General features: G+C 40.2%; 1 protein-coding gene across 2 annotated transcripts in view; it reads left to right on the plus strand.

The window, feature by feature from the left end:
* GALNTL6 (polypeptide N-acetylgalactosaminyltransferase like 6) overlaps positions 1–26,963 on the plus strand; it is a 500,857-nt gene that overhangs the window by 172,989 nt on the left and 300,905 nt on the right. For both annotated transcript variants that reach the window (XR_012660321.1, XM_075091134.1), the window contains exon 2: positions 1,281–1,389. Coding sequence is in view for 1 of the 2 variants with exons in the window: in XM_075091134.1 (XP_074947235.1) it covers positions 1,281–1,389 (109 nt within the window). In the remaining variant the exon portion in view is untranslated. The remainder of the gene's footprint in view (positions 1–1,280; positions 1,390–26,963) is intronic.

Genomic DNA, 26,963 nt, shown 5'->3' on the forward strand with positions numbered 1-26,963 from the left:
TTACTTCTGATCTTAATGAAGAGACTTCTGACTCCAATTGATGAGTAATGAATACTGTGACCAGGACTAGAGGGGCCCTGCCTCCAGCTAGGTGGAGGAAAGGGACAACTGGGTTTACTGGACACGGCCTGGACCATCAGACCCACAGGAGTATAAGGCTGTAGTGGACACTGGTGCACAGTGCACCCTAATGCCATCAAGCTGTACAGAGGTAAAACCCATCTATATTTCTGGAGTGAGAGGGGGATCCCAGGAGCTAACTGTATTGGAGGCCGAAGTGAGTCTAACCAGGAGCGAGTGGCAAAAGCACCCTATCGTGACTGGCCCAGAGGCTCCGTGCATCCTTGGCATGGACTACCAAGGACCCAAAAGGGTACAGGTGGGCTTTTGGTGTAGTTGCCTTGGAGACAAGGGAATTAAGCTGTCCACCCTACCAGGTCTCTCGAAGGACCCTTCTGTTGTGGGGCTGCTGAGGGTCAAAGAACGACAGGTGCCAATCACCACCACAATGGTGCGCTGGCAGCAATATCGCACCAACCGAAACTTCCTGATTCTCATCCATGAGTGACTGATCGACTAGAGAAGCCAGGAATGAGAATAACCAATGAACTGAATTGTATGATGTTAATTGCTGTATAATACTGTATATCATCACCTCTATGGTGGCTGCATGCCATATCAATGGTATTACAGTAAAAATCACCCAGATTAATAAAAATTATGAAACTGAGCAATGTGCAGCAACAATAGAACTTCACAAGCACAGTGATAATGGAACCAGAACTGGCTTCAGCATGCAACAAACCCACTGCTCCAGGACTGGCTGGGCATTGGTTGATACGTCCTAATTGCATTGTGCATCACTTATTTTGTATATTCGCTTATCATTATTGTTGTGATCAACAAGTGCTCATTATAATCACTCATATTGTATATTCCCTTATTATTATTGTTATTATTTTTCCCTCCTTTTCTGTCCTATTAAACTGCCTTTATCTCAGCCCATGAATTTTACTTCTTTTTTTCTCCGATACTCTCAGCCATCCCACTGTGGGGGGAGTGAGCGAACAGCTGCGTGGTGTTTAGCTGCCTGCTGGGTTAAACCATTATACACATGATTTAGAAAAATAACTTCATTTACTGCAGTAAACTTTCAATATTTGCTTTGGATAAACTGTATGTTTTATGTGCTTGTGCCACATTATAAGTGTTCTTCTGTAAGGATGCAAACTACATATGCATGTTTATATTTATTTTTTGTGTGTTTACTGTTTTCACAGACACTTCCATTGGGGCTGGGAGATGGACAGCTCTTTACCTGGACTGACGGCTTGAAAAGGAAGGACTGGCATGATTATGAAAGCATTCAAAAAGATGCTATGCGTTCAGGTATACATAAGTTCGGAGCAAATTTAAGTGTTTTTTTCGTCCATTCTCCATACGGTTAATTTTTCTTTTAAGCCAGATAAAAAGCATTCCTAACAGCCTTTTTTTGAGTGCAGCATGTCACAAGGACATAATGTTCTGAACTGAGAGGTCAGAACAAGCACAAATACCTTATCTCTGAAAACAGCCAAGTGAAAATAAAAATAATATGTTTCATGCTAATAGCTATATAATGATTGTATACGGAAATAGGCGAAAATATTATTATAAAAATATTTTTCAGGTTGAAATCAGTTGTTATACTGTGACCAAAGTAAAAGTTGGTTTCCAAGGGCCATACGTTACTACTGAAGCTGAGTTGCCCTTAAATGAGTGGATAAAATCTGAACACAGTACCTATAACTGTCAAGAACATCCAAGGTTATGTTAGGAACAAACTTTGTCTCTTTTACCATTGTTGAACTTGAATCCTTTAGTGTTACTAAAGCTACTTCATGTCATTCTGACAGTCTAAAATTATTTGAAAATGGGAGCAAATTGTATTTGCAGATATACTGAAGGACACTGTTACAGTAAGTAATGTAATTTTAATGTACTTTCACATGCTGTATGCCATATGTGCAAAGAAAGGTTTGTGTTCCTCTTTCTGTCGTCAGAGCATGTTCAGATTTGAATCTTTCTTTTATAATATAATTTACAACTATTCAACATAAGATGAATTAAATTAAAAGGAAGGAGGGGAAATAGCAGTTGAATTGCACTTTAATCAGTATCTGAAAGTCATTATTTTACAAAGGCCAATCTACTATTATAAAATAGATTATGCTGTCTTGATCCCACTGTCAGAAGACAGCCAGCACCTCCCCCAAAATACCTCTATAACTGAATCCAGTTAGCAAATTCATGTCTTGATAAGTACTTAGTTTTGCAGGAGCCTGAACCTGTAAAATATTTTGGAGTAGGTTAATTTTGGAAACCATTTTTCCCTTTATCTTTTAAATCTTTTTGATTACTGTCCTGGTTTTGGCTGGGATAGAGTTAATTTTCTTCCTAGTAGCTGGTGTAGTGCTGTGTTTTGGATTTACGATGAGGGTAACGTAGAAAACACTGATGTTTTAGTTGTTGCTGAGCAGTGCCTATACTAAAGACTTTTCAGCTTCTCATACTCTCCTGCCAGCAAGGAGGCTGGAGGTGCACAAGAAGCTGGGAAGGGGACACAGCCAGGACAGCTGACCAAACTGGCCAAAGGCATATTCCATACCATTTGACAACATGCTCGACATAAAACTGGGCGGGGGGAGGGAGTTGGCCAGGGCACACAGGCATTGCCTGGGAACTAGCTGGGCATCGGTCAGCATGTAGTGAACAAATGCATTGTGCATCACTTGTTTTGTATATTATCATTATTATTATTTTCCCTTCCTTTTCTAGCCTGTTAAATTTTCTTTATCTCAACCCCTGAATTTTACCTTTTTCTGATTCTCTCACCCATCCCACTGCAGGGGGAGTGAGTGAACGGCTGTGTGGGGTTTAGCTGCCTGCCAGGTTAAACCATGACAATCACTAAATAAAATATTATCCCTCCCTCCCACATGTGCTTACAAGGAAGAAAGGTGGGAAGGGGGATGAAGTTGTTCTAGGTATCTTGGGAGTTGTCAGGTTAATGTTAGTTGTGTTCCAGATTGCTAAGTGACAAATATCTAAGTAAGAATGTACAAAATAGAAGTAGCATGTATATAGAAATATGCACATAGGTAGGGAATATTATGTTATCTGGTTACAATGGATGGTTTGGCAATGTGCTTTTGATTCCTGTGTATGTGATGTGGACCCCCTGTGTTCTGGAAAACAACCAGTAATACTTATGACTATCTCATGGATAGCTATAGCAATACCAATGACATGCAAGCCATTGCATGGAGTCGACTAAGAAATTAGCAAAACATAATGTAGCTCTGTAATTCCCAGTCCTACTCCTAATGTTATAACTGTAGTAGAATGCCATAGTATGTGAGTATTTTTTCCACTAAGCTTCTATTCTTGGTAAAAATAATAATAAATTAACTTGAAATATTCTGACTTATTTATGCTTTTATTGAATTCCTTGTGATAGCGTTTGCTGAGTTTGATTGTTTAAGAAATCTTTTTTAATGATTTCTACCTGTCATTATTATTCATTAAATTAAATTAATTTTAATTATTTTTTTCTTTTAAAATCAAAATATAGTAATATAAATGCGAAGCTAGAGTATCTCAGTGCACTTTTTTGGGAGATACTATATAATTTCTGTCCCTAATAACAAAACAAAGCATAGCTGAAACCAACTTTTAGTTAAAAATCAATCTGAAGGTATGAAAATAACACCAGTGAAAGGGCATCTCGGGACATTTCAGAAACGGCAGTCAATGCTCATTACACAAAAAAGAACAGACTGAAATATTTTTTTTTAATTCAGTTTAGCTGTTTATCTGTAAAGCTTACAGTTTTCTAAGAACTGGGAATGTGAATTTTGTAAATCTAATTATGGGGAGATGCTAGTTTCTCATGGCTAGTTTTTCTGTTTCAAGGACAAATATTTTGTTCCCCTTTTATTCCACCAGATTAAAACCAATGTTCCTGAATTTGACTGGTCTGTCTTCAGTGAAAATTATTCAATTATTTTAAAGCTAAAGAGAAAAGCCATTTGCAAGACATGCAGAAAAATGGTACTATTTCTATTTAGTTCAACTGTTCTAGCTCATCTTTTTTGGCTCTAAAATTGCAGATGAACTTGCATATAAATGCTCAAGTGAGCTTGTGTTACTTCTGGTTTTGTGGGGCTTTGCTGGAGCACCTGAGGTTCAAATGTATGCTTATGGTGTTTCCACCATTAGTTCACATTCTGTTATGATGTTGATGGTACTTGAGGACTCAGGTGAATAATGGAGTGGCAAGGCTTTACATGTATAAGCTCCTGATGTAGCCAAAACATAATTAATATTCAAAGACTCTTGTAGAGACAGAGGTTTCAATAACTGGTACTACTTTTTCAGCTTCTCACTTATATAGAATTTGCTCATGATATAGATCCTTCCAACGTCAGTTCCCTTCAGCTGGAATTACTTGCTGAAGTACTCTTGAGTGAAAACACCCTCGTGGGCTTCCCACCTGAGAAAACAAAGGATGGTACAGATGCAGTCACACCGTAAGAGCTGCTTACTGCCACTGTTCCATTAGTGAGGGTCTGAATCTGTCTGGTGTCTACTTGTGCCACACCTAGTTTTTATTTAACATCCTTTGATATCTTAGACTCCCACTCTGTAGGGTATCAGTTTTACAGCAGAAGACACATTAACTAGTAGCTACCCACGCAATTTAAAGGCCTGTGATATATATTCATCGTGGTTATTTCTTGGGATGAGGTGCTTACTTTTGGAAAATATGTATCTCGTGTGTGAAGAATAGAAGTACCTCTGAAGCTGTTTCACATAGCAAAGTCCAGGCAAGCATCTTCAAATATGCACAAGATTACATCTAAACTTGGACGTCAGATTGTCTTTTTTTAGTGCCTTTGTGAATTGTTACTCTGTTTTCAGTGCAGACGCAATGTACTCTTAGTGGATATATGTGTGTGTGTATATTCTGCTCCACTGCTAGTGACATTACAGAAAGAAATGAGCTCCTCAAGGAGGTGCACCAATATAAGACGCCACAGGCGGTATGGCCTGCAGTTAAGGCAGCAGTCTGGGAGTCTATAAATTTAAGTACAATTTCCAGTTTTCTCACAGGTATTTCATTTTCTCTGTGACTCAATTTCTTGGAAAGAGATAACATGTTCTGGCTCTGTTAAGAATGTTGTAGGGTATTGTTTCTTACTCATGGAGAAAGTGCAAAGCAGCCTTTAGAGTCATAATTTCTTAACAGCTAATTTGTCCAACAGCCATATTTTTTCTGTGCCCTCATTAAAAAAACCTGTAAATTAGCATTGATTGTGATGTGGGACTGCATTACTGTTAGTTTTACTTATTACAGTAAGGTCCAGTAGGCTACTGTGCTGGTTTTGGCTGAGAAGGGGTTAATTCTCCTCACTGTGGGGGTCAGCTACCTTTCCAGCTTCCCGCGCTCTGCCGCGTGGCGGGGGGGGGGGCTGGGAGGGGCAGGGCCATGGTGGGGGCGGCTGACCCCGACTGGCCAATGGCAGGTTCATTCCATACCATGTGACACCATGACCAGTATATTGGGGGCGGGCAGTGGCAGCGCGGGGGCGGCGCGGCGTCGGGTCGGCGGGCGGCGAGCGGCTGCGGCGCGTGCGGTTTGTTTTGGCGGTTCGTTCCCCCTCCCCCTCTCCCCTCCCTTCCCCCCTCCCCCGGGGCTTTGCGCCTCTCGTTGTTCTCCTTTACATTGCATTTCTACTGTTGTTTCTTGTAATTTTAATTATTAAACTGTTCTTATCCCAACCCACGAGCGTTACCCTTCTGATTCTCTCCCCCATCTACCGGTGGGGCAGTGAGCGAGTGGCTGTGTGGGGCTGAGCTGCCGCTAAACCACGACAGTCTTTTTGGCGCCCAACGTGGGGCTCAAGGGTTGGAGATAACAACAGCTGCTGGTCACAGCACCATGTTGTCCTTTTTGCAGTTGGTGTTAAAAATCGGTGTTGGTTGTTTGAGTCTGCTGTGTTCTGCTGTGATTAGTAATGTTTTGCCTACAAGATTTGTTATACAAACACTCGTTTTCAGCTTTACCTGGTATTTGGGGTTTTTGCTGAAACCGTTACTGTACTTCAGACACCACCTTGTTGAGGCAATTAGCAATTATACCTCCTCCTCTGAGAGATTTTATATGGAGGAAATACAGAATAGTACCTTTGCAACTTTGTTCTATGATGTCTGTGCCTTTGTTACAACAACGTTTTTGTATCTTGAACATCCTTGGGTGGTTAAGGTGCACTTATTGTTAGTTTTTGGGCATGTTGTTTTGGTTTTGACTAAGCAACTTAAGAATATCACCCAGAAATCTGCCCCGAGGCTTGATAGTTACGAGTGGCAGGGCATGTGGGATAGCATGGGCAAATACCTAGGGCAGTGGGCACCCCCAGTGTTTTGGAGTTTCACCCCCGAACAAGTGCAGAATCCTAAAAAACTAGTAGAATATTTGGAGAAAGTATGTTGTTACGCTGGGAACTCCAGAGAGACACAGATAACTGCAACATGCTGGGGTCTGGCCCATGCATACCGAGCCCTGCTCAACAGTATTCAGTGCCCCCAGGGGGAAGAGAATGTCTCTGGATTGAAATGCAAAGTGACTGGCACTGTAGACAATCCAGCCCTGACAACAGGCACTGCAGCCACTCAAACCCCCACAACGAGTACCGGAGCTAGCTCAGAAAATAAACCCGTACCAGTATCAGTTGCCCCCATACACAAGACGAAATATTGGAAGCGGACATCAACTCGTTTAGAACGGGATGATGAAGAACCAGGGCCATCGCGGGGAGAGGAGGGAGAAGTAATAAATGAAATAGAGACCACCCGATCCCTGTCCTTAAGTGAGTTGCGAGATATGCGAAAAGATTATCGCTGTCGTTCAGGTGAGCACATTGTCACCTGGCTGCTCCGATGCTGGGATAATGGGGCCAGTAGCCTGGAACTAGAGGGAAAAGAAGCCAAACAATTGGGATCCCTTTCTGGGGAAGGGGGCGTTGACAAAGCAATTGGAAAAAAACCACAAGCCCTCAGCCTCTGGAGGCGACTCCTGTCTGGAGTGAAGGAAAGGTATCCCTTTAAAGAAGATGTTACATATCGTCCAGGAAAATGGACAACTATGGAGAAAGGCATCCAGTATCTCAGGGAATTAGCTGTGTTTGAGGTGATTTATTGTGACCTAGACGATCAACGGTCATCCAAAGATCCAGATGAAGCCGAGTGCACACGACCCATGTGGCGGAAGTTTGTACGGAGCGCACTATCTTCGCATGCAAACTCATTGGCAGTGATGTCCTGGAAAGATGACGAGACACCAACGGTGGCAGAGGTGATAGATAGACTCCGGGATTACGACACAAATATCTCTTCCTCGCTTGTCTCTGCTGTGGAGAAACTATCCCAAGAGGTCCAGCAACTCAAAGAAGATCTGTCCTACTCCCCACCTCGACAGAGCAGTGTCTCAGCTGTTAGGAATAAGCGTCCTTTGGCTCAAAGAAGGGGATACACACCACGGGCCACCCTATGGTTCTACCTGCATGACCACAGAGAGGACATGATGAGGTGGGATGGCAAGCCTACTTCGACCCTACAGGCACGAGTACGTGAACTGCAAGGAAGAACAGTCACTCAGGGAGGCTCTTCCAGGAAAGCTGCTGCTCCAGTTTCCAGCGAGCAAGTCCCCAGACAGAGGAGTAGAAGCGCAGATTTTATTTCTAAGTGTAATAGAGGGACTCCTGATTCACATTTACAGGAAGTGAGTTGTGACTGCCATGATCAGGACTAGAGGGGCCCTGCCTCCAGCTGGGTGGAGGAAAGGGATAACCGGGCTTACTGGACTGTGTGGATCCGATGGCCTGGCACGTCCGACCCACAGGAGTATAAAGCTTTAGTGGACACCGGCGCACAGTGCACCTTAATGCCATCAAACTATATAGGGGCAGAACCCATCAGCATTGCTGGAGTGACAGGGGGATCTCAAGAGCTAACTGTATTGGAGGCCGAAGTGAGCCTAACTGGCAATGAGTGGCAGAAGCACCCCATTGTGACTGGCCCAGAGGCTCCGTGCATCCTTGGCATAGACTGCCTCAGGAGAGGGTATTTCAAGGACCCAAAAGGTTACAAGTGGGCTTTTGGTGTAGCTGCCTTGGAGACAGAGGAAACTGAACAGCTGTCTACCTTGCCCGGTCTCTCAAAGGACCCTTCTGTGGTGGGGTTGCTGAAGGTCAAAGAACAACAGGTGCCAATCGCCACCACAACAGTGCACCGGCGGCAATATCGCACCAACAGAGACTCTCTGATCCCCATCCATAAACTCATTCACCAACTGAGGAGCCAAGGAGTCATCAGTAAGACCCATTCACCCTTTAACAGTCCCATATGGCCAGTCCAGAAGTCTAATGGAGAGCAGAGGCTAACAGTAGACTATCGTGGCCTGAATGAAGTCAGTCCACTGTTGAGTGCTGCTGTGCCAGACATGCTAGAACTTCAATACGAACTGGAGTCAAAGGCGGCCAAGTGGTATGCCACAATTGATATTGCTAATGCATTCTTCTCAATCCCTCTGGCAGCAGAGTGCAGGCCACAGTTTGCTTTCACATGGAGGGGCATCCAGTACACCTGGAATCGACTGCCCCAGGGGTGGAAACACAGTCCTACCATTTGCCATGGACTGATTCAGACTGTACTGGAACAGGGAGAAGCTCCAGAACACCTTCAGTACATTGATGACATCATTGTGTGGGGCAACACAGCGGAAGAAGTTTTTGAGAAAGGTGAGAAAATAGTCCAAATCCTTCTGAAAGCTGGTTTTGCCATAAAACAAAGTAAGGTGAAGGGACCTGCACGAGAAATCCAGTTCTTAGGAATCAAATGGCAAGACGGTCGTCGTCAGATTCCAATGGATGTGATCAACAAAATAGCAGCCATGTCTCCACCAACTAGCAAAAAGGAAACATAAGCTTTCTTGGGCGTTGTGGGTTTTTGGAGAATGCATATTCCAAATTACAGTCTGATCGTAAGCCCCCTCAATCAAGTGACCCGGAAAAAGAATGATTTCAAATGGGGCCCTGAGCAACGACAAGCCTTTGAACAGCTTAAACGAGAAATAGTCCATGCAGTAGCTCTTGGGTCAGTCCGGGCAGGACAAGATGTAAAAAATGTGCTCTACACTGCAGCCGGGGGGAATGGCCCTACCTGGAGCCTCTGGCAGAAAGCACCAGGGGAGACCCGGGGTCGACCCCTAGGGTTTTGGAGTCGGGGATACAGAGGGTCTGAAGCCCGCTATACTCCAACTGAAAAAGAGATATTGGCAGCATGTGAAGGGGTTCGAGCTGCTTCAGAAGTGGTTGGTACTGAAGCACAGTTGCTCCTGGCACCCTGACTGCCAGTGCTGGGCTGGATGTTCAAAGGAAACATCCCCTCTACACACCATGCAACTGATGCTACGTGGAGTAAATGGGTTGCACTGATGACCCAGTGGGCTCAAGTAGGAAACCCCAGCCACCCAGGAATCTTGGAAGTGATTATGGACTGGCCAGAAGGCAAAGATTTTGGATTATCACCAGAGGAGGAGGTGACACGTGCTGAAGAAGCCCCACTGTATAACAAACTGCCAGAAGATGAGAAGCAATATGCCCTGTTCACTGATGGGTCCTGTCGCCTTGTAGGAAAGCACCGGAGATGGAAGGCTGCTGTATGGAGTCCTACACGACAAGTAGCAGAAACTGCTGAAGGAGAAGGAGAATCAAGCCAGTTTGCAGAGGTAAAGGCCATCCAGCTGGCCTTAGACATTGCTGAACGGGAAAAGTGGCCAGTGCTCTATCTCTATACTGGCTCCTGGATGGTGGCAAATGCCCTGTGGGGCTGGCTGCAGCAGTGGAAGCAAAGCAACTGGCAGCGCAGAGGCAAACCCATCTGGGCTGCCGCATTGTGGCAAGATATTGCTGCCCGGGTAGAGAACCTGGTTGTAAAGGTACGGCATGTGGATGCTCACGTCCCCAAGAGTCGGGCCACTGAAGAACATCGAAACAACCAGCAGGTAGATCAGGCTGCCAAGATTGAAGTGGCTGAGGTGGATCTGGACTGGCAGCATAAGGGTGAACTATTTCTAGCTCGGTGGGCCCATGACACCTCAGGCCATCAAGGGAGAGATGCAACATACAGGTGGGCTCGTGATCGAGGGATGGACTTGACCATGGATGTTATTGCACAGGTTATCCACGAATGTGACACATGCGCTGCAATCAAGCAAGCGAAGCGGGTAAAGCCTCTGTGGTATGGGGGACGATGGCTGAAATATAAATATGGGGAGGCCTGGCAAATTGACTATATCACACTCCCACAGACCCGCCAAGGCAAGCGCCATGTGCTTACAATGGTAGAAACAACGACTGGCTGGCTGGAAACATATCCTGTCCCCCACGCCACTGCCCGGAACACTATCCTGGGTCTTGAGAAACAAGTCCTGTGGCGACATGGCACCCCAGAGAGAATTGAGTCAGACAATGGGACTCATTTCCGAAATAGCCTCATGACACCTGGGCCAAAGAGCACGGCATTGAGTGGGTGTATCACATCCCCTATCATGCACCAGCCTCTGGGAAAATTGAACGGTACAATGGACTGTTAAAAACTACACTGAGAGCAATGGGGGGTGGGACATTCAAGCACTGGGATACACATTTAGCAAAAGCCACGTGGTTAGTCAATACGAGGGGATCTGCCAACCGAGCTGGCCCTGCCCAGTCAGAAATCCTACATACTGTGGAAGGGGATAGAGTCCCTGTAGTGCACACAAAAAGTATGCTGGGCAAAACAGTCTGGGTTCTTCCTGCCTCTGGCAAAGGCAAACCCATTCGTGGGATTGTGTTTGCTCGAGGACCTGGGTGCACTTGGTGGGTGATGCGGGAGGATGGAGAAATCTGATGTGTGCCTCAAGGGGATTTGATTTTGGGTGAAAACAGTCAATGAACTGAATGGCACAATGTGAACTGCTATATAATACTGTGTGTCACCTCTGTGTTGTATCAATGATATCAGAGTACGAGCCTCCCAACCCATGGAAGATCAACTATGAAACAAGCCGTGCAGCAGTGATGGAACGATGACTGACTCGGTATGCAGCAACCCAACGCCACACACCATCTCTCCCACCCGGAAAGACTGATACAACAGATGGAGCCCAGAGTCATGGACTGGGTGAACTCAATGGACATTTTAATGGACATTTTACAGGGAAGGTCCATGAACTAAGGGAATGATGTCTGTGTATTATGTTAAAGGATGGGAAGGGGAGGGGTGGTGGTTGGTACGGTTGTATTGCATCATATGGGACCTGGGTATGGTGTAAATGGTATGGAATAAGGGGTGGAGAATGTGCTGGTTTTGGCTGAGAAGGGGTTAATTCTCCTCACTGTGGGGGTCGGCTACCTTTCCAGCTTCCCGCGCTCTGCCGCGTGGCAGTGGCGTGGCGTGGCAGGGGGGGCTGGGAGGGGCAGGGCCGTGGTGGGGGCGGCTGACCCCGACTGGCCAATGGCAGGTTCATTCCATACCATGTGACACCATGACCAATATATTGAGGGGGAGCAGTGGCAGCGCGGGGGCGGCGCGGCGTCGGGTCGGCAGGCGGCGAGCGGCTGCGGCGCGTGCGGTTTGTTTTGGCGGTTCGTTCCCCCTCTCCCCTCCCTTCCCCCCTCCCCCGGGGCTTTGCGCCTCTCGTTGTTCTCCTTTACATTGCATTTCTACTGTTGTTTCTTTTAATTTTAATTATTAAACTGTTCTTATCCCTTCTGATTCTCTCCCCCATCTACCGGTGGGGAGTGAGCGAGCGACTGTGTGGGGCTGAGCTGCCGCTAAACCACGACAGCTATGCACAGGTTTCTCTGAAATATTGCAGTGATCTTACTGATATTGTTACACAGATGCACAAACCAGCAATCAGCTCCTATACCTATGCCCAGCTGTATCTTGTGTAATAGAATACCTACTGTACAGCCACCACTGAAAGGAAGTTTTCATCCAGTCTGCTTGGATTTTCCTCTCTGACTTCAAACCATGTGTCATTTTGACTTAGAAGAAAAAAAAACAACAACAGAAAAAACAGAAACCAAACAATCCAACTCTAGAATTAACAACTTGCATTTTCTGAAGTTAACGGGACACACAGTTGGATTAAAAATTCCCCATGGACAGATCTTCAGATACAGGTGCCATATGAGTGATTCCTTCATCTCCAGAAATGATGATGCAATGCTGGCACAAATGGTTACAACTTAATAAATTATGTCTTAGTAGTCAAATGCAAGGTCAGTGAAACAGATAATTCAGGCTGTCCCAGACAGGTCATTTTCTTGCAAAGATGAAATGACTTCAGGATCTGCAGGTTACTTGTGATGTATTTTCTGCCATGAATGAAGACTAAAGTGGTCCTAGATAGATATGAAAATAAATTAATTTGCATGATACTGGTAGAAATATTATTTAGGCAGTCAATGTAGATGGAATGCCCAAGCTTTCTTAAGGAAATTAAGTATGGATCTTTGCTGAAGAAGAATATTTCACTGAAAGCATCATGATGTTTAGCGTTGATGTTTTCCAGTTAAGACACTCCAGTTTTTATTTCAAAATGATGACTTGTCTTGGAACTTGATTGCTTTAAAATCACCAAAATTGAGTGTGGGTTGTTTTTTTTTTTAAAATGAGTTATTCTTAAATCTGCCCCCCCCGCCCCTTCATATGTAGAACTCAGGAAATCAGTTGTTCATGTGTTCCTGTTGCTCAGCTTACCTGTACAGAACTTTTGAAACTCACAGGGCAGCTAGGTGAGACACAGGAATGACATTGGTCCAGGTGACTGAGATGAGTCTGTTATGCTTGAGAAGTTTCCCCCAAACTTATTTGCATTGCTGAAGGTTGCTTTTTAAAAAAAAATATCCAAAAACATGTCAGCAAAACCAACAAAAAACCCAACCACACTGAGACACAGCACTGAAGACATTTGTGCTGGATTTTATGCTTCGGTGTATGTTCATCAAAAGGCTCCCCAAAGAGCACCCCTGTTTTAAATGTATGTATAAACTGACTAACCAGTGCCTGTTCCCTCTGTTAGTGGAAAGAATGACTGCACCTGAATACACTGTTCATTTAGAAAATGCATTTCTTGCTCTTTTCAGATACTTTGATAAATAACCTTTGCTATAGCCAGATTTGTCACCCTACACCTATTGTCATTGTAGGTATTCCATATTTAAAATTTCTGATTTTGTCTGGAATCTTTATAGTTCTCTGACCACTATGATAGGATGATTTTGACAGGTTAATTGTATATTTTTTCTATGCTATGATGTTTAGTCTTGCTTTTTCATTATGAGTTGGGAAAAGCACCAGTACTACTTCTCTAATACCAATTAATTTGCTCTTCTACTTGTAGCTTATTTCTCTTTCACAGTTTTTAACGCAGTTTCAATATTTTCAATCTCTCTGAGTGGAAATAAAACTTGAAAAACAGTTCTAAGAATTTTAGTTGGTTAATTTTGATACATGAACGCAAGAAGGCAATGGAGGGAATGTGCCATTGGGTTGCAGAATTACTAATTGCTATACTGTTGGTAGAACAGGGAAGATAGCCAACCAGTTGACATTTATCCAAGCCCTGATTTACTCAAAATCAGAAAGGAGCATGTAATGACTTATATTAAATATACTGCTCATCAGTACAGAATAGACATAGTGAAATGAAAATTATTTCATTGTCATCCCAATCACTTCCATTTTTCTCTGAATATTATTCTGCCATTAACTCAAAAACAGTGACTGAAATACAGAAAAAGGAATGCAAAAACCTTAAAAAACCTCAAACAAACAAAAAACCCTCTCTTGACTAAACAGTTCTGATACCTACTTTAGAAAGAAAAAAATAGAAGTTTACTTGTTTCCACTTTCTGAAGTAATCCATTAAGTCAATCAGATACGGCAACGGAGGGGTCGGGAACAGAATAAGCTAATCAGAGAAACTGGCTTTATTGGAGCTGATATGTCATGCCATCTTTTTGACAAGAAATCAGCATTTAAACTAAGAGTTGTTTCAATTAATTTATTTTCTTCTGGGAATACAACTGATGGCATTCCTTGATGAAGAATATGCTTAATTTGCATTAAAAATAACAGAACTATAAACAAATGCAAATCTTACATCTGTCATCGTTTTTGTTTCAGCAAGTAGTAAACAATGTCTTACGTACATTAGAAGAGCATTCTTGCAGTGCAGTTCAGAGTTGTGAGTGCACCCTGTGTAAACACAGCTTGCATAGTACTAACCTGGGTAGCTACCAGTATGGATATTATGGGTATTATGTCCAGCTGCAGAAACACTAATAGTATCAGGGCAGAGATGCTGCCTGCATCTCTGGATATAGATATCCTGGATGCTGAAGTCCCTGATATTGCCCTTTATCAGCTACTGATTTGGGAAGTTTCTTTGTTTCATCAGAGATGTCCCTACTTCCCTTCAGTTGCCTGGGGAGGGCTCTGAGGGCATGTCTATCAAGATACTCATTTCAGGAACATGACAACTGTTGTGGCACCAGTGGCCACTGATTTTCCAGGATTTCTGTGCAGAACTAGGAGTTTGAGATCCCTGAATGCTCCCAGGAGGGATGAGATTCACAGGGGAGAGCCATGAAGGCTGAAGGCAGTAATTCAAAAGCATCCATGACAAGAAATTTTGTTGATTCCACCTCTATCTTTATGTCCTGGGTAGTGAGACTGAGAGTCCTAGAGAATCAGTCAATGTCATCGTTACTCCATTTCTGAAAGTTATTGTATCTATTTCCCTCAAGAAATCCTCAGCTCTATGTGCTCATCAATTACAAGTAATAGCAGTAATGATGAATTATAGCCCTTCTCAGATAAGAGGAAGGATTCCAATGTGTAATTCTTGGTCTTTTAAAGAAGTACAGATTGAATGTTTATATTTAAATATGGTGCTATTTCTGATAATGAAAAGCTATTTCTAACTCCAGGTAATATCTTTCCCATTGTAAAATACTGCAAAAAGGGAACTGGAAGAACAGAAAAGCGAAAGCTTACCAGCTGAGCAGAACTGATGGAAAACAAAAAAAAAGGTTTAATATCTGAAAATTTTAATCAATTCTATTAATGACATTAGTAGCCTATAAATGATGTAGAAAGATTGCATACGGCAAGTCCCATAGTGAGTTTTTGTTTTCAATTTCTGTTTCACATTGTTTCGGAAAGGAAACATTTCAAAGGACTGTTCCTCAGATACTGTTTTTTTCTTTATATTGGTTTGGAGATATTTTTGACTGCTTGCATGTGTATGCTGAAATAATTATGTTCTATGAGGGGCATTGAAAATTCACTGTAACTGAAAGCAAATTTCTGAGAGAATGGTAACAGGTAAGGAGCTGTGTTTATAGCACTAAATATAAATATATTTATGTAGGGGAATAGACAGGGATCGGCGACCGAAAGATCACGGGATGTGACGGAAAGATAGACTCCTCCCCATAGGAGTGGCAGGAACAGGAAGCGCAAGAGCTATATAAGCGTGTGACGCAGCTAAATAAACGGACATTTTGTATCCATCATATTGATGTCTGTGCATCGCTGTCCCCAGGGTGGGTAGAGCCCTGTGTCCCGGAGGTATGCGGTCCAAGATAAGTTCTCCCGTAGAAGCGTACAGCTACATATTTATATAAATATATAATCTATAAAAATATAGATATATAAAAATATATATATATAAAATATATGTAAATAAATATAAAAATCTTTGTCTTCAGAAGACATTGGTGACAGAATTGATAAAATGACTTCTAAGATGTGGCTGTCAATACTTTGATGTTTGACTGTTGAGCCATTTTGTATCTCTCTGCTAATAAGATCTCAGAGGAAAAAAAAATTCAGAATCTACTGTATCATCCAATGGTTATACCAGCAGTTATTGAGCCATTTACATGGTATTTGTTCCTCCTATTTCTATGTTTTAATAGCATGTTGAAGCCTTATGTGGAAGGAAGGAATGAAGGTTTTAATTCTCTCCTATATTCAGTATAGTCTTTACCTTTCTGCTTCTTCAAAATGTTATCTTGACTGGGAGAGGGGATTTTAAAGATCTTGACCTTTACGTGCCTCAGTGCAGGCATTTCATAAAGATTAGTTCTATAAACAGAGAGTATGTTCTATAGTTCTACAAACATTCGTGCAGATTAGTTCTATAAACAAAGTAAACAGAGACATTGAAAAAGAAGTGAACTGTATGTATTTGTGATGAAAACAGAAATAGAATGAAAGTCTGTATTGTTGGGGTGGAATGTTAAAAGGAGGCAAAAGAATCAAGAGTGCTTTTGTACAGAAATAAAAAATATTGAACATCTGAGATTTGACTTCAGTGTGACCTAAAGAAATTGTGCACTGGTGATTTTTTTCCATCACATCTGTTCAAGAATTTTTGAGAATAAAGTGCAGTATAATGATTCACCCAAACTTCCGTGGTTAATCCTTATCATTTTTAAAAGTGCCCATTCTTAAATTAAGAAGAACTTGTCAAAGCAAAGCCTATTGCCAGAGTGCCTCTAGGAGATATGAGGCAGCATCATACAGATAGCAACATTAAATGTAAGTCCCTATTGGTTATGAAAAAATTAGTTCCGTGATACTTATGCAGATAAATATAGCCAAGTTATGCAGGGAAAGAAGCGTATACTAAAATATTGATTTACTTATCCCATATTTCAGATGGGATTATACACTGGGAATTCTGTCACTATTACCTATTAAACAAATATGCTAAATTTAATTTAGGCCTCTGAACCTGCAATTCCTTTAGAAAGCATTTGAGAACTTGCATTATAATTGGAAACATAGTGGTAGCCAAGGCCTCAATAAACAGTCGTAACCTAATTGTTCATGGCATTAATGATGAATATACTCCATGCAGTTTACAATGTATAGTTTTGTAAAAGGGAAAAATGTTCATCAGTTTATCTTAATGCAAATCTGACATGATTAAAAAATTCTAAAATGTAATGTTAAACATTGCTTGTCAAGGAGACTATATATAAAGGATATATAATATGAAAGGGATGGTTACAATGTATTGCAATTACATAAGGTGTTTCACATATTAAAATACATTTGCTCTGTAACTATAAAGCTCTCTAGACTAGGATCTGCGTCTATTACTCTCACTCAAGCTTAATGGACTGGATGTCCTATTGAAAACAGTGAGATCAGTTTGGAGCCAGGTGCCAAGCACAAATAAGGGTATCATACTCTAAAATATTGATTTGGAAAGAGAGGTTTTTCAGTGATGCCTTCTCCAGAAGTTTAAACCCTGATATCTAGAAAATATTGTTTGTTTTGATTTTTTTCACAAGTCCTTAATTTTTTCCCGGGACGACTACAAACTTGCTTCTTTAGATGGTGATTTGGGGTTAGTACACACCCCCCACTGGATCTCACGTTACAACCTCATATTGCACTGCTGCAAAAGAAGCCAGGAAGTGTATGGCTGTGGCTGTATAGCATTTGTCTCTGTTGGAAAACTGTTCATGTGGTAGAACTCTTGCTGCTTAAAGGTATATGTAAAAAGGAGTTTATGTGTGTCTGTAAGTCAGAGACAAGCTTCCTTTTCAAACCACGATGACTCTGTGGTCTCAGTACTCACAGCAAAGATTTGAGGCATGCCTTATTGTCGAAGGTGACTAGATTCTTCTCCTGGTCTTCCCTGGCCCACCGCCCTTTGAAAACTCATCAGTGATACCACTGAAATGTAACTGGTAAGCTAATTTTTAAGGACTACTAGAGAGGCCAAGGAAGGGGGAACGGAGTTCATAATACATCCCTTTGACTGATACTAATTAGAGCACTGAAAATGATCTTCAGTGTACCCTTCTGTACTGGGCTTTGGCATGTTGATTTTTACCATGACAGTCAGAAAGAAGATCGTATTTGCAGTAACTTGGCAAGAAATGTCTACGACTACACCATAGACCAAGGATACATATTTTAGCTTGAAACTGATGTCCAGATTTCAGGAAGTGCTCTGTTACAAAAGTTATTGAAGTTGCTAGTCTTTCATCTCCGTATTTTCATCTGTGGGGGGAAGTGTGTGTCTAATCCTTAACAGACCAACCTCTCCTCTCTAGTACCTTCTGCTCTGGTATATGAATTGCTTACACAATTTTAAAAAGAAAGAGAGAAACAAGCCAAAGCAAAAATAAAATTCAAAGAAAACACCAAGAAGCAGATGACATCTGCCGATTAACTTATGGCAGTCCCAAGCATATTATTACCCTTTTTGTAAGGTGGTAAAGATCTGTCAGTGGATTCACATTAGTATTAGCGATGAACTGCTGGCATTGGTGAATATATTTAATGTGTAATACTTGGGGGTTTAGTAGAGTTGCTGCCTGGAAGTAAATGAAAAAGAAGGGAAACTTAACTTTAGAAGTTTTGGTTTTCTTTTTTTTTGGGGGGGGGGGGGGGGGAGGGCTGGAACAGGAGGTGTGTGTGAGAGGAGATTTCAGCTCAAATCTCTTAATTTGCCGCTTTCAGTCTAGAAGGTGTTTTGGTTTTGGGCACTGTTAGCACCCTGTTATCTTCCTCCTTTTGCTTAAACATTTTCAGGACTATCTAAATGAAATTTAATAGGAGTTCATCTGTAGATACTAGTTGGGGGGGGGTGTTGTTGGTTTTTTTTTTTTACAAGAAGTATATTTGATAGTAATTCTGAAAAAGGAATTTTACCTGAATAGTCTTCTAAAACATGTGGCTCATTTGCAGGGAGAGTTTAAAATGAAAAAACAGCTGAGAGACCTTCAGACTAGACCTGTCTTTGTGTGGAAGGAGGAGGAGAACTCTATAGACCATCTAAACTGAGTTGGCTGTTTCTTGTGATAGGTGTAAAAATGATGAAGTTTGTCAGTTCAGGGCAATTACTGTTTGACTCAGTGGCACAAAGATACATTGTTTTATTTAATATTTCAGTTTCCAGTTGTTGCTTGTTTTGCTCCTGACTAAACTGTGGCAAAAGAGCTGAAACAAGTACTTGGCACCAATTACAGCATATCAAGGCCATACTTTTCAGTTCAGAAGCAATGACAAAAGTGAATTTTTCCTTACTACTTTTGTGTCATCTTTTAAGTTTAAAACATGGAATAAGCTGCTGTCAACCAGCTTTAAAGGCCATTTAAGGAAGACATTCCTTTAACCTGAATCCAGGTCAAAAGACCCATAAGAGGAACTTCGAATTTAAAAGTTTACCAAATGAGTGACCAAAACTTTTTTTAGTCTAACCTACATAAGACTTGAGGAATACGCTTATAGCATAGTATCCTGGTGCCACATATTACCTTCACTTTAGTCAGTAACCTTGTGTGTTACAGACGTCATCATCTAGAATAACCATGATGATAATCACAAGCACAACATTCCAAAAAATTTTGAAAGCTCTTTACACTCTAAAATTCACCAGTTGCTTTCCTTAACATTGCAATTGTTAAGTTTCTTCAAGGATGATATATCATTTATTGTTATATGATACTATCTGTGTGCTTCTATTTGATTTGATGTTGTAAACTTATTTTTTTATGTATGGAAAACACAGTTTAGCAGAGGACATAGTTAAATTTGCCAACACAATTTTAGGGTATTTTTTACTTTTGGCCTTCAAAAGGCCAACAAGATGTTTGCATTTAACAGTCATTCCTAAAAAAACCCAATAAATAGTGTCTACTTTCCTGTCATAGCTTTTTTCTTTTGAGGGTATGAATTAAGTTCGCAAGTACAAGCATCTTGTATAGTTATCTCAGTGCAGTTTATGACTTAAATATGGGTAAGGTGACTTTCCTTTCTTCTCCTTCCTGTTTTCATTAAACAAGCTGACAGAGGAAAGTTATTGGAGTGGTGAAACGATTTGTCTGACACCCAATCAATATATATGAAAAGGCAGAGATACAGATTGTTTTGCTATAATTTGCCTTATAGACACTAGATCATCAAATGACGCTCTGTAATCACTGCTTCCCAAGGAACACAGCTACATTGTGGCTGTGGTTATGTGACACAAAGTTGCCTGCCCTCCATGCTTGCAGTGGAGTGGTATCAAGGCAAATCTGTCCTCCTCCTAACACAAAGAAAGTAAAAAAAGAAACCACATTTCTAGGAGTGGCATTTTGTTCTGCTAACCTGTGTGAAAGTTCTGCTGTCTGCAAGCTGGAAACAAACTCTTCTTTTAGGCAATCTTAACTAAAAGGCCTGCAGGTAATGTTGAAATGTGAATAGCAAAACCTGCCAGGAAATTCAGTAGAAAAACAAACAAAAATTAATGCTCAGATTGAAAAAAAAAAAAAAGATATGTTTTAAATTGCCTTATCATTATTCTTAAAACACGGAGACAGTCTTGCTTTTTTGTATTTTTCAGTTAATCTACTCTGAAAAGATGTTTATATTTTTATATTTTAAAATGATAGCTCAACTAATTTCAGGTTACCCTATTTTCAGGTTACTTCTATTTTATATGCTGATTAATTGGATAGCATGTATGTGTTTTGGAACCTTTGGTCAATGTCTATGAGGCTACTGTTGCCTCTGGTTGCCCCTTGCATTGTTGTTCCACAGCAGCTTAGAAAAGGTGAGACTGATCCTGAAGCACAGTGAGTACTGGTTTATAAATCAGGGAAGGAATCGTTTCCAGAGGGCAAGGTAGCAGACACTAAGAAGATGCCAATTCCCTTGTCATCCCAGGTCTGTTTTCGTGTTCTTTTGAAGGAAAGGCTATTCTGATTATTGAATACTTCGAGTCACTCTTCAGGGATTTTATAGTTGAGAGACTAATCTAATTTTAGTATTGTTATGCAAAATTAAAAGAAGCCTCTAAATAAATAACGTGTTAGTTTATTTGGGGTTTTTTGATATCTTCTGTTCCCAGCTTTTACTAAAGCAGTTATACTGGGAAGAAATCCAAACTTCACACGCTTTAGAAAGAAGAGTGAAAGCTGTGAGCTCTTAATGTTCTAGAGGGCTGATATTTTAATTAGCTGCTGCGCATCAGTAAGTTAAGCAAGTTACTAACATGCTGCCACTTCAGTATGGTTTTCAAATGACCTTTTTTCCCTAGTATATACAACCATCAACTCTTTTCAAAGTTTGTAATAAACTGTGATACAGACAGTGTTTTCATATGGGTTTTTTTCTGAGGATCTGAAGTTTTACACGGACGTGATGAGACCCTGAGCATTTCTTGGCAATGTCCTATACTGAAGTAACAATTTTTCATTTCATATCTGCTTTATTTACTGGATAATAATGACACATCTCAAAAATGCTGATAACGGTACTGATAAAAGGATAGATTCTTGGCTACAATTTTAGCCCACTGGCATAGTTCAGTTCAGACCTGTCATTTGAGGGAAGCTTAATCTCACAGTTATAAGAACTCAGTTCAGGAGCTAACTCCCCATTTTAGAGAAGGTCTTTCAATGATAATTGGGGGTAACTGTCTCTCTGAATGCCTGGATGAAGAACAGTTTATGTTTTCAAATATTTCTTGGACAACTCATACAAACAAAAGGGAAAAGAGAGAAGGAAAGGAATTTATTCGAAGGTCTCTCATTGCTTAGTGTAAAACCTGAATGTCAATGTAGGGGTGTGTTTTTTATTCATTTATTTATTTTTAGCAAAGACTTTTAAAAGCATATTGAAGGATAGATTCTTTCAATATGCTTAAGTGTTTTTCATGAATTTTTCACAGACCATCTGGATGATGAATCTATTGTAAAGGAAGTGAGCTTATTACTAGCGATTTCTGTCAGCAACAAGTTTGGTTTTAGCAAAAGTATCATGGATTTTGGAAAATGTGTTCTGAACATACAACTAAAACAAAAAGGTCAAGACTCGGTAATTAGAATGAATATCAAAAATTGAAAACATTTTGAAATGCCAGATTTAATCTTATACTGAAGGTCTTCCTCTATGTGGAGCATCAATTCTTAATCCAGTCCAAGTCCTCTGTCATAATTTCTCCCGGTTGTAATAATACACAGTGAGGCTTTTAACTATTTTAAAGATGTAGGTTTACTATTAAAGTACAGGAAAAATTAAATTAAACATGTGCAGAAACACTTTCTGTAAGTTAAAGCATATCAAATGAATGCGGAGATGAATGAATGGCAACAAAATAGACAAGCTAAGTGGGCTTTTTTTCCTCTGGAAAACATGAGGAACGATAATTTCTTTCTATTTTTCTAGTTTCAAATATACTTGACAAATTAAAAGGTGGAATTTCTGGTAATGCTTCTAAAATAAAGCCTATAATTTAAGTTAGTCTCTGCTTTGTGTCCTGTTCTGTTACCTGTGGTTATGGACGGCTAGGGAAGTGTGTATGCTTGCTCTCCTAGCATGGTTGCTAAAGATCCCCTCCCTTCTCCTTAAAAACTGAATTTATTGAGGAGCTTTTGATCATATAGATAAAAGTAAAATTGAGAATTACTGTGTGCCGCATAAATACATCATGCATCTGCATAATGGAATTTAGCACTTTTAAATTTTTTCTCAGTGAGAGAGAAATTTTTAGGGAGTTGCTTTTTATACATCTGAAAGTCAGTCCTAAGGCTCTCTCAAATAAAGAATGTATTTTAAATCACAATATGAATGGTAAAAGGCAATATTGATTGCAGCATTAGTGATATCTTATAAGAGAGGGAAAGGCAGTCACTGGGAAGTGCAGTAGCAGTGACTATATGCAGCATTATATGTAGTATCAAAACAGTTTTCAGAAGAGAAATGTGTCTGATTTGCCAAAAGAAAATGTGAAAAGGAGAAGAACACTGACATCCCAAGTGTTACTTTGGGTGTGGTAGAAAAAAAATGTGTTATGTTTTAAGTAGAGCAGAAGGACTTAGACCAGTCTCAAGAATGTGACATAACTTGAGTTTCCATTGTTCATTTGCCATAACTGCACCTTTCTACCTCTTAACATGTTAGTCCAGTTTCCTGGGCTTATATTGCTTGTCTTGAGGATAACTTTAGTATCTCTGAATTTGTGGGGGTGGGGGAGTCTGGGATTTTATTAAACCAGGTAATTATTTTGCACACTCAGCTTCAGTTTCATATTAAGGTAATTATCATCTGAGAAATCTGGCACTGTCTTTTATAATGCACCTGGTCTGTAATGGACCTGAAAAAGCAATAAAATACATATATACTACCTGAGCAAGTTACCTTCTTGGCCCTGAGTGTGCAAACTCTGCCTGCTTCTGAACATTCTTCTTGGCTTTACAGAAGGAAGAAGGATAGCCTTATCAGTGAGTCGCCGTGTTGAGAATCACCATAGTTCTGCCTCAAACTTTAACTGTGAATCTTTGTTATCTCCATATGTAAGAATGGATTTTTTTTTTTTTTTTTCTGGTAGGGGTCTTAGAGGGCAAATCTAAATTTGCTTGGAGCTGTGACAGCTCATGTATTCTTTCACATAGGATAAGCATCATGGAGTAGTGCTTCTAGTGCAAGAGTGACTATGCTATTGCACACTGTTGACTCATACCTAGCTAAATTCCTTTTTACAGGTTATTCCATCTTCTTTGTGCAGCAGCCACAAAGCCAGCTTCCAGAGCTAGTTTAGGTTGAATTCATGTAAAAAAAAAAAAAGAAAATTAAAAATTAAAGAACCCCTATAAATAAATTTGTTCCAGGAAATATCCTATTTATTCTTCTGTGATTGTATGTAGTAAAACACACATGGTTATGATATGTCTTAGAATGAAGAGGAAAAAAAAGGGTAGGGAAAAGTGTTAATTACAGCTCTTAGAACACTATCATTTTGTATTTTGGGGCCTTCTAAAACTGTACTTATACAACTGTAATTTTGCATTAACTTTGTGGAGCTGTTTACTCTTCTATATACCATGTTAGTAACTCTTTAGTTTGAGCTTTTCCAAGAGATCAGCTTGGACACATACATTAATTATAGAAAACCCACTTGTACTAGAGACTATTAGAATGCCATTCTTGATGCAGTTTGTGTGAATTAATTTATTTAAGCACTGAAATAAACACCACTATTAGATTTTCTTTTTTTTTTTCCTCAGGTAATCTTGTTCCATAGTAGGTCCTTTTTATCCTAGCAGGTCTTTCAGTTACTAAACCAAACTGTGAAGCTTTTTTATGGTTGAATTCTGTTTCTCATATGCTTGCTCATTCAGTGTTTGGCTCTGATTAATGGTCTAGAGCCAGTCTGTTCTAATGTTAAATGAAAAAAAGCATTCCAGTAGCTATGGCATTTGGTGATAAGTAGTTAGACTAAATAGAAGATGTACTGTGCATCCCTTGGCTACAGACTTATGATTAGATTCAGCTCAGCCTGCAGAATGCTACTTAGGATATTGCTGCTCTGCTGTAGCGATAGAACAACTCATATCTAAACAGCATGTGTTGCTGCTTGTCTTGCACTGTACACTGCAGCATACTAAATACACTGGACATACCAAATAGTATGGTATTTTTGTTTCTTCCTTTTTTTTCCCTAGACTTACTAAAGTGGGAAGCGGGTTAGAATGAGTCTTTCTGCCTGCCAACCTATAGTATACTTTCCACAAGTGTTAAAAGCTATAGATTTAACAAAAAAATTTTATTTATTTTTGTGAAGTGTTTGTTCAAGCCTTCAGACAATTTACTATTCAGAGTTCATATGCAGTCACCCTTCTGCTGGAACACAACAATGCCACTGGTTAACCTCATGATGTGTTTTAAAGCAATCACTTCCCCATCCCCACGCTGTATTTTTACACCACAACGCATATGTTGGAAATTCAGAGGCTGCATTTTTAATGTTTCAAATGGTTGCAAAAGGTGAGGGATACAGTCCTGTAGTGTTCCATAAAGCACAGGCTTTAGGAATTTAGGAATTAGGATTTCGGAATTGATTATAGATTGGGAAAATGGACTTATTTAAAGTAAAGCACAGTGTCGTGGTTTCAAATAACCAAAATGAAATGAGCGATACAAAAGTTACCATAAGCACAGTTGGAGTGTCCCAGCTGCATAATGCACCTCTTCTGCTAAGACGCAACTGCCAACAGCAAGGGCCAGGTTGAAATTTAAAGTGATACCTAGTAAAATGCCTAGATACCTGCAAGAATTAATCTCAAAAGCACTGAGCTAATTTTTTCTTCTTGCAAATTAATTGACTCAGCAAACAATGTTTTATTAAAAATAAATAACATATAAGGGCTAATTCATCAAGTATAACAATAATAATTTTGCAGTCCTCTTTGGCAAGGTAATAGGTAGGCCAGCTGATTGTTCCCCGCTCCTGAACTAAAACCTCCCTTACTTTTGGGAACTGTGGAGTCCTGCGATGCAACAAGGCCCAGTTGATGTTGCCAGAGCTCTGGTGCTGCAACCTGGGGCCTTTGCCACTCTGCCAGATGTTGCTGTTTCTTCCTCCATTTGCTGCTGCTTCATTCTTCTGTTTACCACCACTACTGCTCTTTTCATATTTGAGCTTCTCTGCTTCACCACTGTGTCTTTTGATAGCAGTTTCTGTTCATTCAGCGTTTAGGAAGAGTGTGTGAAGCACTACCATGCACTTAGTATATATAGATCTCTGGTAATCAGCTTCTCCCACTTCATTGACTCTTAAAATCTCATGCCATCTTTTTCTTTGCATTCTGACACAGAAGCTATAATCTTAGATTAACATTAAGGGTCAGCCCAGGCCAGGTTAGTCTATGGAAATCTGGAAATTCTGCTTACACCATTAAAAAAGATGTATTTGATAATTATTTGTTTTCACTTTGATCTGCATTTCTCAAACTTAGTAAGACCAAATACATAGAATAAGTACATTTCAGAGGTTCCCATTTGTCCCTCTTATCTCCTCCTCTGTCTTTCCAGGAAATGTTCTTCCTTTATCTACCTCCTACCCAGCATGGCATTTCTTTTTATTGAGGGATGTGGGAACACAACACCACACTAAGTATAGATCTCATTTCTGTGTTAGCAACAGGTTCCTTTCAGTTCTATCTCGTGAATGATAAGCAAACAATACTCTAAAGATTCAACTACAATACAATATGAATGTACTCTTTTAAATTTTTTAAGGAGCATATCCTTCTCTTTGGCTTGTGGGTTGTTGGGGGTTTTTTTTCAGTTCTGGATGTAAGCAGGCAATAAAATAACAACATTTAAAATTATATCTTTTTCTTACTTTTTCTCCCAAACTATGCTGTTTGTCTAAAGCCATTCCTGAAGAGAAAGGCAATTTAGTTCATATTTCTGCTGACAACCATCATGTTACTATATTAGCAGTCCTGAAAAGACAAGACCTCATATTTGATGCAAATAATATTTCTATACTGCTTACTGAGGACTATGTGGTCCTTGAAAATAAATCGTGTATGCCCTACTGGCATCTGAAGGTTAATAAAATAGTAGGAATTTGAATACTTCCTACCAGAAAACTGGAGTGAATCTTAGATTGTTTGTTTTATGTAGTAGTTTGATATTGAAACAGTAATAAATAAATTTTGTTACATATTTATAAAGAAATTATTTATTCTTGCTTAAAAATGTATTATTCAGGATTTAATTGACAGGATTTTTCTTTTCCCAGTTCCATAAGTAAGACTTGATTACAGCTGTGTCTGTAATGCTAAGGAAAAGCCTTTTATATTGCCACAGACCTTGACAGAGTTATGTAGTAAATAATTAAAAGTATTGTAAATCATACTGCAAAGGCTTTCCAAGCTGTTACCAGATAGAGTAGCAAAAAAATAGAGCCAATAGGCATTTTTGATCCAGTTTCCATTGATGTGAAATCAGTTAAATTGCTTTCCTATAAATTAGGCTTATGAAGTTTTACAATTAGTGGGATA

Source organism: Phalacrocorax aristotelis, chromosome 4 (genome assembly GCF_949628215.1).
Source record: "Phalacrocorax aristotelis chromosome 4, bGulAri2.1, whole genome shotgun sequence".
In the NCBI taxonomy this organism is placed as follows: domain Eukaryota; kingdom Metazoa; phylum Chordata; class Aves; order Suliformes; family Phalacrocoracidae; genus Phalacrocorax; species Phalacrocorax aristotelis.